The sequence below is a fragment of the Haliaeetus albicilla genome, chromosome 7, assembly GCF_947461875.1.
Source record: "Haliaeetus albicilla chromosome 7, bHalAlb1.1, whole genome shotgun sequence".
Lineage (NCBI taxonomy): Eukaryota > Metazoa > Chordata > Aves > Accipitriformes > Accipitridae > Haliaeetus > Haliaeetus albicilla.
In genome coordinates this window covers 1,211,915-1,227,676 of record NC_091489.1, presented here as the reverse complement: position 1 = coordinate 1,227,676, position 15,762 = coordinate 1,211,915, and the positions used below count along the sequence as shown (strand labels likewise).

General features: G+C 47.1%; 2 protein-coding genes across 3 annotated transcripts; both read right to left on the bottom strand.

Annotated features, from left to right (window-relative positions):
• Nucleotides 1–238: 238 nt before the first annotated feature.
• LOC104325420 (keratin, type I cytoskeletal 13) lies at nucleotides 239–4,865 on the bottom strand. Of its 2 annotated transcripts, none has more exons than XM_069786340.1 (8): nucleotides 4,066–4,865; nucleotides 3,604–3,686; nucleotides 3,173–3,329; nucleotides 2,913–3,074; nucleotides 2,449–2,574; nucleotides 2,085–2,311; nucleotides 998–1,100; nucleotides 239–545 (listed from the first exon to the last, which is right to left on the bottom strand). In XM_069786340.1, exons 1-7 carry the CDS (start codon nucleotides 4,597–4,599, stop codon nucleotides 1,013–1,015), a joined length of 1,377 nt encoding a protein of 458 aa, XP_069642441.1. In that variant the 5' UTR covers nucleotides 4,600–4,865; the 3' UTR covers nucleotides 239–545; nucleotides 998–1,012. The 2 variants fall into 2 exon arrangements, with proteins under 2 accessions (XP_069642441.1, XP_009928354.2); XM_009930052.2 differs by having other exon boundaries at nucleotides 983–1,100; nucleotides 4,066–4,762.
• Nucleotides 4,866–10,402: 5,537 nt separating this feature from the next.
• On the bottom strand, nucleotides 10,403–15,597 carry LOC138685929 (keratin, type I cytoskeletal 14). Its single transcript, XM_069786337.1, has 8 exons — nucleotides 15,002–15,597; nucleotides 13,111–13,193; nucleotides 12,646–12,802; nucleotides 12,220–12,381; nucleotides 11,999–12,124; nucleotides 11,653–11,873; nucleotides 11,234–11,283; nucleotides 10,403–10,712 (listed from the first exon to the last, which is right to left on the bottom strand). Exons 1-8 carry the CDS (start codon nucleotides 15,506–15,508, stop codon nucleotides 10,615–10,617), a joined length of 1,404 nt encoding a protein of 467 aa, XP_069642438.1. The 5' UTR covers nucleotides 15,509–15,597; the 3' UTR covers nucleotides 10,403–10,614.
• Between the last annotated feature and the right edge of the window lie 165 nt (nucleotides 15,598–15,762).

The window sequence follows — 15,762 nt, the reverse complement described above, 5'->3', positions numbered from 1 at the left end:
TCAGCTGGTCCCTTTCCTCCATCCTCCTGCAGCTGCCCCTCCATCCTACAGCCACTGAATTCAGCAGCAGTGCAGCAGATGGGAACACTGCTTATTTTTCTTTTTCTTTGCAATGATTGCTTTGTGGATATAGATCAAAGATGGATTTCTAACCAACATTGTACAATAACTCTATCTGCTTAACAATTTTTAATTGTTAATTTACTTGTAGAAATTATTTCTCAGGTTCAAGGCTGTGTCAGTAGTAGCAAAGTTTTATTAGAGACAAGCTTTGGTAGTTGTTAGACAACTGACCACAAAACAGTTTAGCCCAAGTGAAGACAAGGGATCGGATCAAAGCAGCATCAGAGGATGAAGACAGCAGGCAGCGTGGGTGGCAGGAAGGCAGCCATTCTGCAAAGATGCTTCTGACTGGTGCTATAAGCAGAACTGAGAACTGTCAGGTCATTTTTGCCTTGCTTTTTCCAAATGGTTTGCTCTTCAAGAGACCTCCTCAGGGGGATGTGCAGTGGGGCTGGCAGGGAAGCTCTGTTGTCTGCAGTGACCTGCCAAGGGAGAGCAGGGAGTATTACTTTATCAGGGGTTTTGTCTGCATACCATGCCTTTGTCTTGCATCCCCCTTGCTCTTGTACTGACCTTTCTTTTCCCTCTTCTCCCTAGCTTGCTTAATTTAATATACTTGTTGAAAGACTCGTGACTGATTCCCCCTCCCAGTTCCTCATTTTCATGTTGTGCTGAAAGTCTTATAAACACATTTACTACTAGTACCCCCCCCAGTGTCAAACATATTTTCTATGCATAAGTTTATAAATGCCCTATAGCTGCATCCCTTGCCACTGCTTTCTACCATAGCCTAATTAATCCCCGTACTCTACCACCTAGAAAAGCCTGGAGATGTCTCATCCTCCCCTCCCCCAGGTACATAGCAGGACTAAAGAAGCAGCTCATAGTCACACTCACAGGCTTCTAGAGGACACCTCACCTTACACATCCTCACCGAGAGAGCACAGGCTTAGGGCAGGCATGGCTGACACAGGCTGGCTTTAAGCCCACCGCCTCTTCCAGCTGATGTTGCAGGGGCTCCTCTTCCCACTGGCCCTCTGTGGAAAGGAGACAGCTCTGGTAACCACAGTCCCCGACATTCACGCCCTGGAGATCTGCCCCGTGACCTGGAGCATTGGCTTTAGCTGTGTCTCTTCAGTCACTATTGGCCACTTCCCCTTCGAACCATGAGGGTCATAAGAACAACAATTAGCACACCCTCCATCCCGCCTGTCTGTTGACAGCTATTGCTTTTCCATCTCGACACGCTCAGGATTACCAGAGGCTCTGAGACAAGCTCTGACAGTGTCATTTCATCCATTGTAACTGGCGTTTTGGAACAAAACCTGATTTTTCATGTAACTAATTTAGGACTGGAGAGTCCAGGAGAGCCCACCTCAAGGCACCACCATTAAAATACCTCTTTTTCCAAACTAATGGAGCAGGTGGGTGCTCAGGCTGGTTATGTGTGTATGCAGCCATTTATGAGATTAACAGCATGGCTCACTGTTTCAAAATCTCAGTCAATGGGAGGCAGGGAAGAGCCAACTGCTTTGCATACAAATTAAATTTCCCAAAACTTTAATTAAAATTGTTGTGTGAAACTGAAAATGTTTAGATGATTTATTGTTTCAGTTAATTTAACTGCCAGTCCCTAATCCTGTCTAGCTGTGGCAAAGCCTATAAAGCTCAGTTAAATGACAGTGTTAATAAAAAACCTTGCCCAGCTCACAGTGAAACCGCCCTTCAACAAGCTGTGATGCTGCACCTTGCTCAGGTGGCTCAGACAGCTCTGGGGGCCTCTCCCAGCCGCCTTCACTGGCCCAAGTTAGAGGAATGGTCTCTGGCTTGCACTCTGGACATTCATCAGAGCCAAATCCTCAAATGCCTTGTGGTTTGCTGAGAGGCCCTGTCTGGTAACAGGTCAGTACTGGTTCCTCACCACAGTGTTGCTTTTACCATTTGTATCACAAATTTTCATATCCCTGTGAGTCAAAGCATAGAGATTTTACAGTGCCCGGGTCTGTCTGTAGTCTGCGTACATGATGTCGTGCTGTCCCCCCTCCAGCAGGCAGTGGTAGGTCTGAATCTCCTGCTCCAAACGGCATTTGACATCCAGGAGGGTCTTGTATTCCTGGTTCTGGCACTCCATTTCTGCTCGTATTTCAGCCAGGCGCTGCTCCACGCAGGAGATCTGATTCTGTAGCTCAGCCAGGTATTTGTTGTAGCGACATTCAGTTTCCGCCAAAGAGGATTCCAGGTTTTCTTTCTGAGAATGGAAACAATATAAAGGTACCTGGGTATGCTGCAAGCTTAGCCCATCTGGTTACAGGTATGACTCTGGTCATATGGCTTTCTAAAGAGAGCTGGGGAGTCTGAGATGTGAATCATAGTGGCATCACCTACCATGGTGAGCTGGGCTTGTACATTGATTTCCAAGGCCTGCAGCTGACGTCTCAGCTCAGTGACCTGTTTGTTGCTTGACTCGATCTCCTGGCTGCTTGTGATGACCTCCAGATTCACCTCCTCCACCTGCAAAGTTAGAAAAGAGCAGCCCTTTCCTCACCTCCCCAAAGCATCGCATTGTGGCAGGGGCTTCACTACACTGCGTGTGCAAGCCCTGCAGTGCACTTGAGTATTTCCAAATCTGAAGCCCCCCCATTTATTCCGTTGTGACCCTGTAACACCATGCAGTGGCCCGTCTGCCATGAACAGAAGAACACTGAAATTGGGCAGTACAATTAGATGCTGAGCACATCTGTGACACAATTGCTGATATTAAGACATCTCCAGTAAATGTTCTTAATCTCTCATTTTTCCCTTTCCCCCCAACAGGTAGAGTAGGGTACAGCTCTGCATGTATATAGTACCTTGCAGGCATACCACTGCTCAGTCTCTTTGCGGTTGCGCTCCATCAGCGTTTCGTACTGGCACCTCAGATCCTCCAGGATCTTCCTCAGGTCTGGGCCAGGACAGGCATTGACCTCCACGCTCACATCTCCGGTCGCCTGTTTCCTCAGACAGTTCATTTCCTGCAGAGAATACACGCACCATATCAGTAATGCTGACACTTGGGGGGATTTCCCTTCTTCTTTCTTCTTAATTCTCTAAGAGTAAGGGGCAATCTAACCTCCTCATGGTTCGTCTTGAGACAACACATCTCTTCAGTCAAAGCCTCACACTGCAGCTGCAGGTCGGTCTTGCAGCTGGCCAGCTGATCCAGGACTGGGCGTAAGTTGCAAATGTCTGTATCTACATTTTGCCGGAGACCACATTCAGTCTCGTACCTTAAGCCACAGCCAACAAAGAAAGGTCAGCATGTCAGTAAACCATGGCAAGCCTTTGAGTTGAGTTTGTGGGGAAATAATTTAGGATCAAGTTCTTTCACTTCAGGCACACAATGCTATGAACATTGTCAATGGTATCCACGTCTTTCACAGAGATCTGCATTTTAATACGGCAGCATGACAAGCAAAGGGTTAGGATTTCCCCATCACTACTGCTCACCTACCCTTCCACGGGCAGTGTGAACCCCTCAGTCCAGTACAGGACCATACTCACTTCACTCGGAAGTCATCAGCAGTCATCCTGTTGTTATCAATATTCAGAAGGATTTTGTTAGTCTCCATGGCTGCACACAGGATCTGGAAAAGAAAACGCAGAAGAGAGATTCGGGCTTGCAGCTTCCTCTGGCTCCAGAAGGGCCTGGAGGAAACACCTACCCAGGGTAATGCAACCCACTTATTTTATAATGATTCCATACACTGGGATTGTTAATCAGTTAGATGGCATTACAGTGGGGAAACCTGCATGCCAGCTTGTTGGAGCAGGCTTTGCTGAAACTTCAGCTCTCTGTAAATGCAGCGTTCTCCTCCCTCAAACTGCCCATTTCATATAAAGTATTTCTTCATCTGCACCTCCAGAGACATAGCTGTTGCCTCTGCCATTTGACACTGGTCTATCCGCATGTGAAAGCAAAGCCCAAAGAAATACTTAGGATTTTCTTGAAAAACAATTATTTACCTGGTTTTGAAGGTCTTCGATTTCCTTATGAAAACAGCTGTAGTCCCGTGGTTCGCAGCTGGGCCCTACCTTGGCATACCACTCTCTGATCTTGCACTCAAGGTCAGCATTGTCTCCCTCCAGGAGTCGCACCTTGTCCAGGTAGGAGGCCAAGCGGTCATTGAGGTTCTGCATCGTTGCCTTTTCGTTATTAGCAAATAAGATCCCATCACCGCAACCAGCGCTGGCCCTGGTGAAACCACCACCAACGCTTCGAGTGCAGATGCCTCCACTGCTGAATCCAAGGGTAGAACAAGCCCTCTGGGTAGCTCCAAAGCTTCCACCAGTAGCACTGCCGGCACTCAGCTGCTTCCCAAGTAATCCCTCGCTTAAACTGCCACCAGAAAAATTGCCAACTGCACCACCTAAGTCATAGGCAGCATGTCTTCCTGAGGAAGCGGAGGAGACCTTTCTTCCACTACCAGCTGCAGAGCTGCCCGCGCTGCTTCTGCCTTGGGAACAGGCAGTAACGACCTGCCTGACGGCACAGCTCATAGTGAGAGCGCAAGGATCCAACTCGGAGCCCAAGGCAAACTGCACAGATCACTGCGGGAGCCGATTGTGATCCCTCTGTCCCCATAGTCCTCTATTTATACCATTCCTTGTGGATGTTGCCACTGGAGTAGGGCTGTTTATTCTTCCTCCTTGTGACCTGGCTAGTACTGTTTTTTTTTTCAGCTGGAAATATTTCCCCAAAGGCGTTTGTCTCCAGAAATCCCACAACAGAAAGATGCTTTGGTTAACAGAAGCGTGTTTCAAAACTACATCAAAAATGTTACTTCCTGAATCATCAGGTCTGACCTGTGATGACAGCTAAACAACAGTGACACAAAAAATGACGATACCCGAGAGTGCCCGGGGAATGAAACACCATAGCAATTATCCATCCCTGACGTGGGCGAGTCTACCTGGAAAGTGAAAGCTGTGGGAAAGCTGTCCTGTCTGACAGACCCTGTTCAACCCCTTTGTGACCAGAAGTGAGGGTGCCCCCTCATTCAGGTGCCCTGCAGTCCCTGGGACCGGAGCCAGGAGACCACCCTGGACCGTGCTGCCTGTCTGCAAGAGCACTGCAGCAAGGGTCTGTCCCATTCTGCGTGGCTGTCAGTTGAGTGAGAACCCGCCAAGGTCTGGGTCATTAGACCTCGAAATGCTCTTCTTTTGGAGAACACAAAAGAATAGTGTACTTGAGTGTACCAGTGACTATTTGTTACTTTTCTTTCTCCTGCATGCATCAAAACACCCCCTTTCAGAGGGGAGATCCCATGGTATTTGTTTTGCTGCTTTTGAGAGTAGACAAAATATTCAAATATTTATCCAAAATAAAAGAGAAAAGGATATTTCCTGAGTACCAAATGTTGCAGTTAACTATGAATATTCACTGCCAAGAGAGGACAGCCACACAAGATGTTTCATAATATTTCTAAAACAGTAACACAGAGAATTTCAGAAGTAGCTGGGTTCTGTATAGCTCTGACCCAGTTCCAACCAGCACCATGGAAATTCTCCAAATAATCTAGGGGAAATGTGTTAAATTTAGAAAAAACACTAGAAAAGATCATTTTTAAAAAGATATTAAACCTATTTTTTAGTCTTGGAATGCTGAATTGAGGAAGAAGGGAAATAATTAAAATGTTTTGTCATCTGAATCTTTCATTTTATTAATAATATTAATACAGCCATGCTAATATTGGCTGACTTTCACCCCTGTGTTGTTCAGCATTGGTTTTGGCATCCAGGTCACCTGGACACATCACATAAAGGATGCGTCAGGTGCAGCCTGTTTCAGAAATACTGCTTATGCCATTTGGGAAAGTTCATTAGTCTTGATTTTAACTTGACACTGCAAATCCAGAACACCTTAAATGTGGTGTGGATTCTGTGTATGTCCATCCTTTGTTACATCCATAATTGGCAAGTGAAGCCTGTGCCATGGTACCATGGCATGCCTCATCGGTGGCAAGATCCTGAGCGGAAGCTGTGGCATGGTCAGGATCAGGCACCTCTGCCATGGAGCCCAGCAGCCCAGCAGCCCAGCAGCAGTTAATTGATAGTCCTTCATTTTTCAATGAGAAAAATTGAAATGTTACTGAGTGGGGTTTTTTTCAATTATTGAAAAGTAATCAGAGATGTCCATGTTTCTTTCTTACTTTTTGAACTTCATACTTTACCATAGATCTCTGCAGCCAAAGGTCATTAGAATTTCTACAGCTGTTGTAAAGGAGAATAATAATTTCACTCCTGATTTTACTGGATTTGTGTGTTCTTCATGGTTGCTTTTTTCCCTTCCAAAATTTGAAGTTTTTATTAAAACCAGCTCTTGCTTTTACACCAGAGCATACCTCAAGATCTGCCAGCAGTTACAGTACTCATTTTATTAAAAGAGATTTTCATTTTTTTATGAGGAGATCTGCTAATGATGGTATCTACATGCATAATGGAAGGCTCTTTCCAGAATTAACTTTTATTGACTTCCAGACTGCAATCTACAGATGGAAATTTGCTCACCACAGCCTTGTAGCCAGCCACAGGCAACACCTCTAATGAGCCGTCCTCAGTTGACTTGGGAGCCCCTCGCGGGCAACGTGGTGCCCCAGGGGAGTAAGAGAAGGAGGGAAATGATGGCTTATGAGAATTCGAGGATTTCCCGGCAGGCATTTCAGAAACAGCAGTGCAGGCCTCACAAGGAAAAATGATTACTTCAAGTAACAAATGAGCAGAAAAGCCTCCCCTAGGCAAAGGTGCTGTTCCCATTTAATGAGCTTTGTGTAAAGTAGAAAGGAATTATACTTCAGCTTTACATTTGCGTCTTGTACTGTGCTTTATAAAGGAGAGTGGGATGGTGGTAGGGGATGGGCACTGTGGCATTATTCCCAAGGGTTGTTCTACTGCACAAAATTATCAGATGCAAAAGGGCAATGGAAATGAGAAAGAAAGATTAGATTTCCCTAGAGGGAAGTCCTTTGGTAGTCTTGGGATATTTTAAAGCTTAAGACTGTTTCTTAAGCTAATGCATATGAAGTACAGAAAGTATAATGTGCCCCCAAGAAGGGGATCCAGCATTTCACGTTATTGCAAACATTCCCTGAGTCACTAGCTGTTTTCACGTCCAAGAGAACTTCCCTCGAGACTTGGTGACTCAGACACAACACTGAACCCTGAGTCCCAGCTGGAGTCCAAGCTGCTGTCCATCACCCCACATGACTGCCAGTCCAAGCTCAGGTTTGGGCTTGAAGCAACCACCAGGGAGTGTCAGGGTAGAGAAGCTGAGAGCCAGACACTGTCTGGCATCCAAAGCACCCCAACTTGGGCTTGTGTATGTCCCTCCAGCCTGTGCAGGGCTGGCCTCTGGCTTGGAGAGCCTTATCAGGAGGCCCTGATGTAGACTGAGAACTACAAGCAGCCCTAGCTCCTGTCTGCTCATTGTCAGCTACATTTCAGTGTTTCACCTATGGAAAATTCTTGTATTTGCTATTTACAAAACATTTGCTTATCTACCTATTGATGTAATTGTCATTCCACTTTTTTTCTGTGTGTTATTGGCTGTACCAAAACTCATCTCCACCTCACTGATGACAGCAGATGCTCCAGGGTTCTGATCCTAGCTTTGCAAATCACTCTAGGCAAATCGTTCAGCTTCTCCAAGTCTCAATTTCATGCTTTGTAGGATGGAAACAATAATGACAGTAATCCTCCTTCTCAAGGGCACTGTAAAAACAACTGTCTGATGTAAACATAGAGCTTTACAGATGGGAAACATGATACTCATTTTAAGTATTATTCTTGTATGTAAGTATACTTGCTATTATATATTGACACTGGCACATCCTACATATTTCTCTCTGTGTCTCAGCCGATGAAATACCTTTCAAGGACATTCTTGGTTTTCCTTTTTTGTTTTGTTGTCCATTAAAGTTTCAGCATTATTCGCTGAGGACTTGCTTCTATAACTCCTTGCTGAATCCTAACAAGACTTTTCTTCTTGTGCTTGCATCTTGCAGAAAATTTGAAAAATGCTCTCCAAAACCAGTGTTTTTCCATCTCTTGGATGTGATAATTTGTCCATGTTTCACAGATACAAACTGTGTGTAGCAAAGAGTAATAATAAAAAATAAATTGCCTAATAGGTATTTTCCTTCTTGAGAGTACTGTAATGTAACACAGTGATTACTTGTGCTGAGCTTGGACTTCTCTTTTGTTTGTGGTAATAGGGTTATACAGAATTTAAGCCTTTTTCATTGATGCAAATATATGTTGGTGAATAAGGAAAACTCCTGATAAGATACTCCCAGTGGAATTGAATAAACTGATTACAAACCTGGGCCTTCCATCAGCTCTCCCAGCTCTTCTCCCAGCTCTTTTCAGATATTCATTTCAGGCCGCTCCTGCTGACAGATGTAAATGGGTATCTCAGCACTGGGTGACAGATATCAAATATAATTAAATATGCTGCTTGATAAATCTCTCCCTTGTGTCCTTTTGGCTGCAGAAGTGGCCATGCCTTACTGTGCTGCCAGCACAGCCAGATACTCTTGGACTAGCATCTTCTTTTAGCCTCCTACTTATATTTAATCCATAATGTTTGCGGTTTTCAGAAAGCCTTTCTGTATTCATACACTTGGGGCATGCTACAGATGGCTCAAGAGTTAAAAAACTGCCACTTACAACTGAAATATAACTGTCTTCTGATGGCAAAAAAAAAAAAAAAATTGCACATTTGCTGTTCAATCAGAATTTCCAGCCTGCAACCTTGCCCATTGCCATAAAGTCTAAGACAGCTTGATGCTAAAGTACATTTTTGCTTGATCTAGTTTTTATTTTTGAGATGGCTCTAGCTCACTTGGCTTGGAAGACTTCCTATTTCTGCAAGGAAGGTCTGTTATTCCAGCAAAGAGAACAGCATTATACAGTCAATGAACTCCGCACTCTGGTCTGTGTTTCATTTCCTACCCTTTTCTGTAATTGTTAAACAATAATACAGAATGATAACATCTCTTCACACTCCCTTTTCTGGAAAGACCTGGCAGGTTCCCCACTTCTTCGATCACCTTCCGTCTCCTTTGCTTGTCTTGTCATGCCCAGTATGACATCATCAGCTCTTTTCAAGAGTCTGTTCAGGCCAGGGAGCATACCTTTGTAATTGTTCAATAAGGACCATAATGCCTTTGTGGAGGCTGAGGGAGAATGAATCATCAATAATAATCCAACAGACAAGCGTGCTTAACTTCAGCCACAGAAGCCCCTTGTACATCATTATAAGCAAAGGGAAGTTGATTTACTGCAAACTATTACCTTTTCCCTTTGTCTAAGGCCCAAATTCTTGAGGTGGGTGATGAACATGAGGCCACGGTCCAAGACTGGATAGAGGTCCCAAGTACCACTGGCTAGAAAGTATGAAGTTGGATCTAAGTGATTCCATCAGGCTTTTGGGTCTAAAATTATTTCCTCTCCTATGTAGCCCACAAGACACATTCAGTGGATGTGCGACCAGTGCAGCATCCTTTGGTTCCTCTGTCACTCTCCAGGAAATGAGTGGGCAAAGGCAGGTCAGGTACCTGGCTGCCAGCGCACAAGCTGCGTCACCTAATCCTGAATGGCAGCTTGCCTGCAGACGTTGTTGACATACGATAACTAGCTCGTGTGTTTCAGGAAGGATTTTAGCAGTGATCTACTGGATGCTATAGTGATAAAAAAGTTATTGCTACTCATCCCTCTGCGGATTAAGCAATGGTTACTTTAGAACCTGTTAAGTGCAGCCCTCAGGCAGCATGAAAAGACCTGTATAAAGTTTTTTGTACAATGTATCTAATAGTGTGATTTAAAGGCAGTCAAATAAGACAGAAGGCATGTATGTATAAGATTTGCCTACCAGTCTGGTGTTGTGCTCATGTCTCGGAATGGTACATATGACAGTCGTAGTCTTGCTGAAGTCATTTAAGTTCTACTTACAGGAGAAAGTGATTCTTTATGATACCAAGAGTTAGAGAACTGAGCTTTATTTTGTTGGCTTTAATTAGGAGTTGTGTGGCACATTGAGACCTCAAACATCATCCTTCCATCATTGCCTTCATATTGTATCAAACTTATCTGGTTTATGTCTCAGTCGGTCCCATGTATTTACAAGCAATGAGTTCAGTAGAAAAAACTGCCATAAATTATTTTTGCTCCAGGTGGAACCCATATCCCTCTATTCCCCTCCTCTCACTGGCTGCTTCTTGTGGTTACTTAGGACTTTCCCTGGCATGAACACACAACCCTGAGGCTTTGAGAGATCATGTATCAGTGACAGACAAGTCTGCAGTTGCATGAACGAGGAAAAAACTTTATTAAATGTGTACAGAGTGCATGATGGCACCCGCATGAAATTAGGGTAAAGCAGGAAGGAGGAGCAGATGAATGAAGCAGACTACTTTCTGTAACACGACCCAACCACATACGGCCTCAGACAGTGCTTGGTTCAGCTCGCTGCTCTTTTGAGCTTGGGGTCGAGGGTCCATAGAGCTGCTGGCCCTCCTAGCGAGTGGTGAGTGCAACCTGCTCCCGGGAGGAGACCACCTTCCCGTCCTGCACCTCCTCAACAATTGTGCGGACCTGGCGGGAAGATGTCATGACTGCAAAAGGAAAGAGGAGGACAATTATTCAGGGGGCAGGAGGGAGAGAGATTTCTTAACATATTATCAGATATTGCATGTTCTTCAGGAAGATGTCAGAAATTCCACAAAGTACTGGAAAACACTGTTTTAAACAAGCCTACATTGACTAGGAAGAAGGGAGAGCCAGGCTGATGGGAAGGTTCAAGAAGGCAAAAGGCACACTGCTTAAATGTGTGGTGTCACTTGATTTTTCAGGTCTGTATAAAGCTAGAACACTGGCTGCTCAATCACAAGGCCCATTTAGGGCAAATCATTCTTGTGGTAAACGAGCGCAAGATATTTCCCTTCCTGACAGCTTTTTCCTGTGGTTAGCAGTTGTAAGATGCACACAAGCTCTCTTAACTGCTGTCACTGATTCAGCCAGCAAGGCGGCACAGCACGCCCGAGGAGTGATTTTGACTCCATCAGTCTGGCAGCTGCTCTAAAAGCAGGTCTCAAAGCTCTTCGTTATAAGTGTGTGTAGCAAGATAGGTTCTTACCGTCTCTGCCAGAGTGTGAGGACATAGCAGAGGAGTACTGGGAAGAGATGCTACAAGAGAAGGAGAAAAACAAAAATAAGTTAGGGACAATCTCTTTGTTGTTGTTGTTGTTACACAGGCTCTGTATTCAGGCAGGAGGAAAACAGAAAAGGCTCATAGTCATTGCTAAAACTACTGCTCCACGCAGTGTCTCCTGGAGGGCAGAGGGTCTACTGACCCTTCCAGCAGTGAAAGGTGCCTGTTACAGCATCTCACTGCAAACAGAAACCAGGGACAGAGCCACTGGGCATCTGTGGCTGGTATGAACATAAAGACAAACCCTGAAACCTGCAATTGGACCGAGTCCTGAGACAGCACGTTTTGTGTCTATTACCCATCTCGTCCCAATGTGCCCTCCCAAGCAAAGCCCCTCTACGTACTGGGCATCCTCGCCCTCCAGGAGCCGGCGGTACGTGGCAATCTCCTGCTCCAGGCGGCATTTGACGTCCAGGAGGACCCTGTACTCGTGGTTCTGGCGCTCCATGTCGCACCTCAGCTCAGCCAGCTGCTCCTCCACGCTGGTGATCAGCCCCTGGAGCTGGGCCAGCTGGGTGCCGTAGCGGGCTTCTGTGTCAGCCAAGGTGCCCTCCAATGCCGCTTTCTGCGTGCAGAGGAGAGGAACGGGTTCAGGGGGGGACAGAGGGTGGCAGGGATGGGAGCACCCATGCATCCCCTCGCCTGCGCTCCTGCGTGCCCCCCACCCCGCAGGGAGCCAGCCCCTCATACTGTGCTGAGCTGGGACTGCAGGTCAATCTCCAGGCTCTGGATGGTGCGTCGTAGCTCTGTGATCTCCGTCTTGCCGCTCTGAAGCTGCTCGGTGTTGATGGCCACCTCCCGGTTCAGCTCTTCCGTCTGCAACACGGCACAACCATGCCATTATGGCACTGGCGAGTGGGCACAGATTCAGGTCCCACGCGCCCCTCTGCACTGCCGGTGAGCCAGCTCACCTTGCTGAAGAACCACTGCTCGGCGTCCCTGCGGTTCTTGTCCGCCAGGCTCTCGTACTGCTCCCTCATCTCAGCCAGGATCTTGGTGAGGTCGATTCCAGGAGCCGCATCCATCTCCACGCTGATCTCTCCACCCACCTGCCCGCGCAGGGCATTCATTTCCTGGCACAAAAGAGACACATGACACACATCAGAGTGAAATCAGTATATTCCCATCATGACAAATTTCTTATTTGCACCAGCACATGAATGCCACAGACCTCCTGGACGTCCTGTCTGAAAGGGTTGTTTCCCTCCCCCTTACCCACCCGAGTGTCTCCTGACAGCCCTGGTTGCAGAGACACTCCTGCACATTTGACCAAACCACTTTCCATTGGGCACAAGGTATATTTGTAGGTCCCAGTTTGAGCCTGCCTTTGTGCTCACCTCCTCGTGGTTCTTCTTGAGGTAGGCCAGCTCCTCCTTCAGGTTCTCGATCTGCATCTCCAGGTCAGCTCTGGCCAGGGTCAGCTCATCCAGGACTCTGCGCAGGCCGTTGATATCAGCCTCCACACTCAGGCGCAGAGCCTGCTCCGTCTCAAACCTGCGGGGGGGACACACAGTTGCACCGTGGAGCCCAGCTAATACAGGTTTTTTTCTTCTTGTTTCCTTCCCCAGCTTGGCGTATTTCTGCCAACCATCTTTTATTAAATGTGCGTGCACAGCTCTCTGCAGTGCAGGAATGTCAAGATAATGCTGTACCCAGGAAGAGATGTACTCTTTGCAAATGTTACTCTTCTAGTGAGCAGTGACCTGGTGGAGCAACTTCAGTTGCAGAAAGCAAAGAAGAGCCTTAAACAGACTGGCTTTTCCCTCCCTTCTCACTAGAGCTCTTGAAGGCATTGGACTTACTTGGTTCTGAAGTCATCAGCTGCCAGCCTGGCATTGTCAATCTGTAAGACGATGTTGGCATTTTCGACAGTTGCAGCAAGAATCTGGGAGGGAATAAAAGAGAGTGAAAGACTGAAAAAGTAGTTCCAAAAAATGGCCTGCTGCTGCCTGAGTTCCCATCCAGAAGGACTGGAGCAGCACTGAACCTCCTGCCCGTTGGGCTGGACTTCCACATAGACTCTGCAGAGAGAGAGACAGGGTACTCGTGCTCAGTCTCTCATTGGCACTGATTTGGTCTTGTGAAGATACTGGCAGGCACACATGCCACAGCCTGTCGCCCCTGCCAGAGTGGCATCTCCAGGCGCTCACACCACACTCAGAGTCCTGGCAGCACTCTGGGCTTTGTCTGGCAATGCTGAACCGCCTGGCTGAGATGGAAAAAGGGTGGAGGAAGGAGTGCCGTGTGCCTGAATCGTTTTGCTTTTGTAATTACACCTGAGGTGCAAATATTTGTTCTGGGATTTTGAAAATGATTGGCCATTTAATGAGCAGTAATTTCTGTAGCCACAAGCTAATGAAAAGCTCTCACTGAGTTCTGATGCTTCAGGGGATATCCAAGCAATAATCCCAGAATATTGATGTGGTAATTTCCCAGCTGCCGCGTGGGAGGGGAGGGAAGGGTCTGCCTCCCTCTGGATCATGAGCAGAGGGTTTCTGTAAGACCCAGCCCTTCATTGCTCAAATCTGGAGACAGCTTCTGCCTCCACATGTATCTGTGCTCCAGATCAGAGCACACCTGATAAGCTGGAATTTGAAGAGAAGCTCTATGCATCAGGGCAAGAGACCTTCACCCCAAGGCGAAGCCCAAGAGAAGGGTTAAAGAACTGAAAAATTCTAGGTATGTGATTTCCCCCAGGGGTTGAGCCCTGAGCCTGTCATGGGCTGCTGCCCCATTTCCCTGGCATTTACTCTCACAGACCAGGTATTGTCATTACCCAACCGCCCACACCTCCATCCTCTCCAGTGGAACCTGAGCTTACTAAGGATGCTGTCACCTCCAGTAGGCAATCAGCTCATGATGAGTAATGTGGGCAGAGGGAGGACAGCAATGGCAGGGTAGGAAGGGAAGACAGATTCTGGTGCTTTTGCTCAAGGACCTTTGCCTAAAATGAGCCAGAGAGCTGCTAAGAATAAAGAAACAAGCTTGGCCATGATTTCATCTGCTGCATTTTAGAGCAGGGCACACACTTGACTTCAGCACCTCTGAAGCCACCTACCGCAGCCCAGTATGTTCTGACTCCTGGATTTCACTCGTGTCTGTGTTTGCACCTCCCAAAGAACAACTATCCCCTACGGCAGTTTCTTTTTTTTTTAACCTCTACCTTGAGCCTCCTATCAGGCTAGAAAAGATCTGATTTGTAGGATATTTAAGGGAATGATTTAGCATGTCCATTTGCATATCATTCAGTAGTGAACAGTGCCAAAGAGATAACGTGTCCCTACCTGCAGAGTGCTTAATCAGGAGTCTGGCAAAGGGACCATATACGTGGGCCATAAGTAGCAAGTAGCATCGAGGAAAGGCAGGAAATGACTGGCGGTGCAGCACGCACCCTTTAGCATCAGGTAACTTGAACCAATGTCTGATAGCCCCTTACTCTGCATTCCTGCCCCATCTTTCTCCCTACACGGAAACAGTCAGTAGAAAACCCATCTTTGTGCCTTGTGGAGGACATGATCAAGAAACTGCTGTTCATAAATTATGACTATGATTTCCAAGCATGCTCTTTCTGTTTTCCCATCACAGACCAATTACCTGTCATTTGTTAACACTCTTCCCTTCGGCTTTTACGAGCAGGGTCATCTTTTTAAAAGTGACTTTAGTGAAGATGTCTTGGTAATCACAGCATCCTACCTTGTTCCTGAGCTCCTCGATAGTCCTGTAGTAGGGGCTGTAGTCACGGTCTGGACCAGGTCCCTGCTTCTTGTACCATTCCCTGATCTTGACCTCCAGGTCAGTGTTGGCCTCCTCCAGGGCACGCACTTTGTCCAGGTAGGCAGCCAGGCGGTCGTTGAGGTTCTGCATCGTCTCCTTTTCGCCAGCCGGGAGGATGCCATCGCCACCTCCAAAGCCACCTCCAAAGCCACCTCCAAAGCCAGCCCCAAAGCCAGCCCCATAGCTACCCCCAAAGCCGCTGCCGAGGCCCCCTCCTACGCTGCTGCAGTAGCTGCCCCCGTAGCCACTTCCAAGCCCCGAGACAATGCGGGAAGAGACAGAGTAGCTGCCTCCGTGGACGCTGGGTGCTCTGTACCCTCCTCCCCCAACACGCACGGAGGAAAGCCTGCTGGAGCCTCCACCCAGGCCACCGAAGCCCTTGAGGGAGGTGGAGGAGGAGTATTGCCTGACAGTGGTGGTGCTCATGGCGAAGGCTGGCGGAGGCTGTAGGGCTGGAGAGCAACACCCGGCTCGGCAGCACAGAGAGTGAGTGCTCGCTTCCCCCTGGCTTGGAGCCCTTTATAGCCCGGGCAGGAGGCGTTGCCAGCGCTTTTTTTTTTCTGTTGCATTCCCGATGATTTTCATCACTCCTAAAATCTGAGCCAACTTCCAGAATCGTCACTTTTGCCTTTGTTCTATTAATGTTTTTTGTCATATTCCACGGAACCTTTTTATCTCAC

Excerpts from the sequence above, each read along its gene's own strand:
- LOC104325420 (XM_069786340.1), bottom strand. The coding sequence starts at position 4,599 with ATGAGCTGTGCCGTCAGGCAGGTCGTTACTGCCTGTTCCCAAGGCAGA. Across the intron at positions 3,687-4,065 it reads TCGAAGACCTTCAAAACCAG|ATCCTGTGTGCAGCCATGGA; the intron begins GTAAATAATTGT and ends TTTCTTTTCCAG. Across the intron at positions 3,075-3,172 it reads TCAAGACGAACCATGAGGAG|GAAATGAACTGTCTGAGGAA; the intron begins GTTAGATTGCCC and ends TATTCTCTGCAG.
- LOC138685929 (XM_069786337.1), bottom strand. The coding sequence starts at position 15,508 with ATGAGCACCACCACTGTCAGGCAATACTCCTCCTCCACCTCCCTCAAG. Across the intron at positions 13,194-15,001 it reads TCGAGGAGCTCAGGAACAAG|ATTCTTGCTGCAACTGTCGA; the intron begins GTAGGATGCTGT and ends ATTCCCTCCCAG. Across the intron at positions 12,382-12,645 it reads TCAAGAAGAACCACGAGGAG|GAAATGAATGCCCTGCGCGG; the intron begins GTGAGCACAAAG and ends CTTTTGTGCCAG.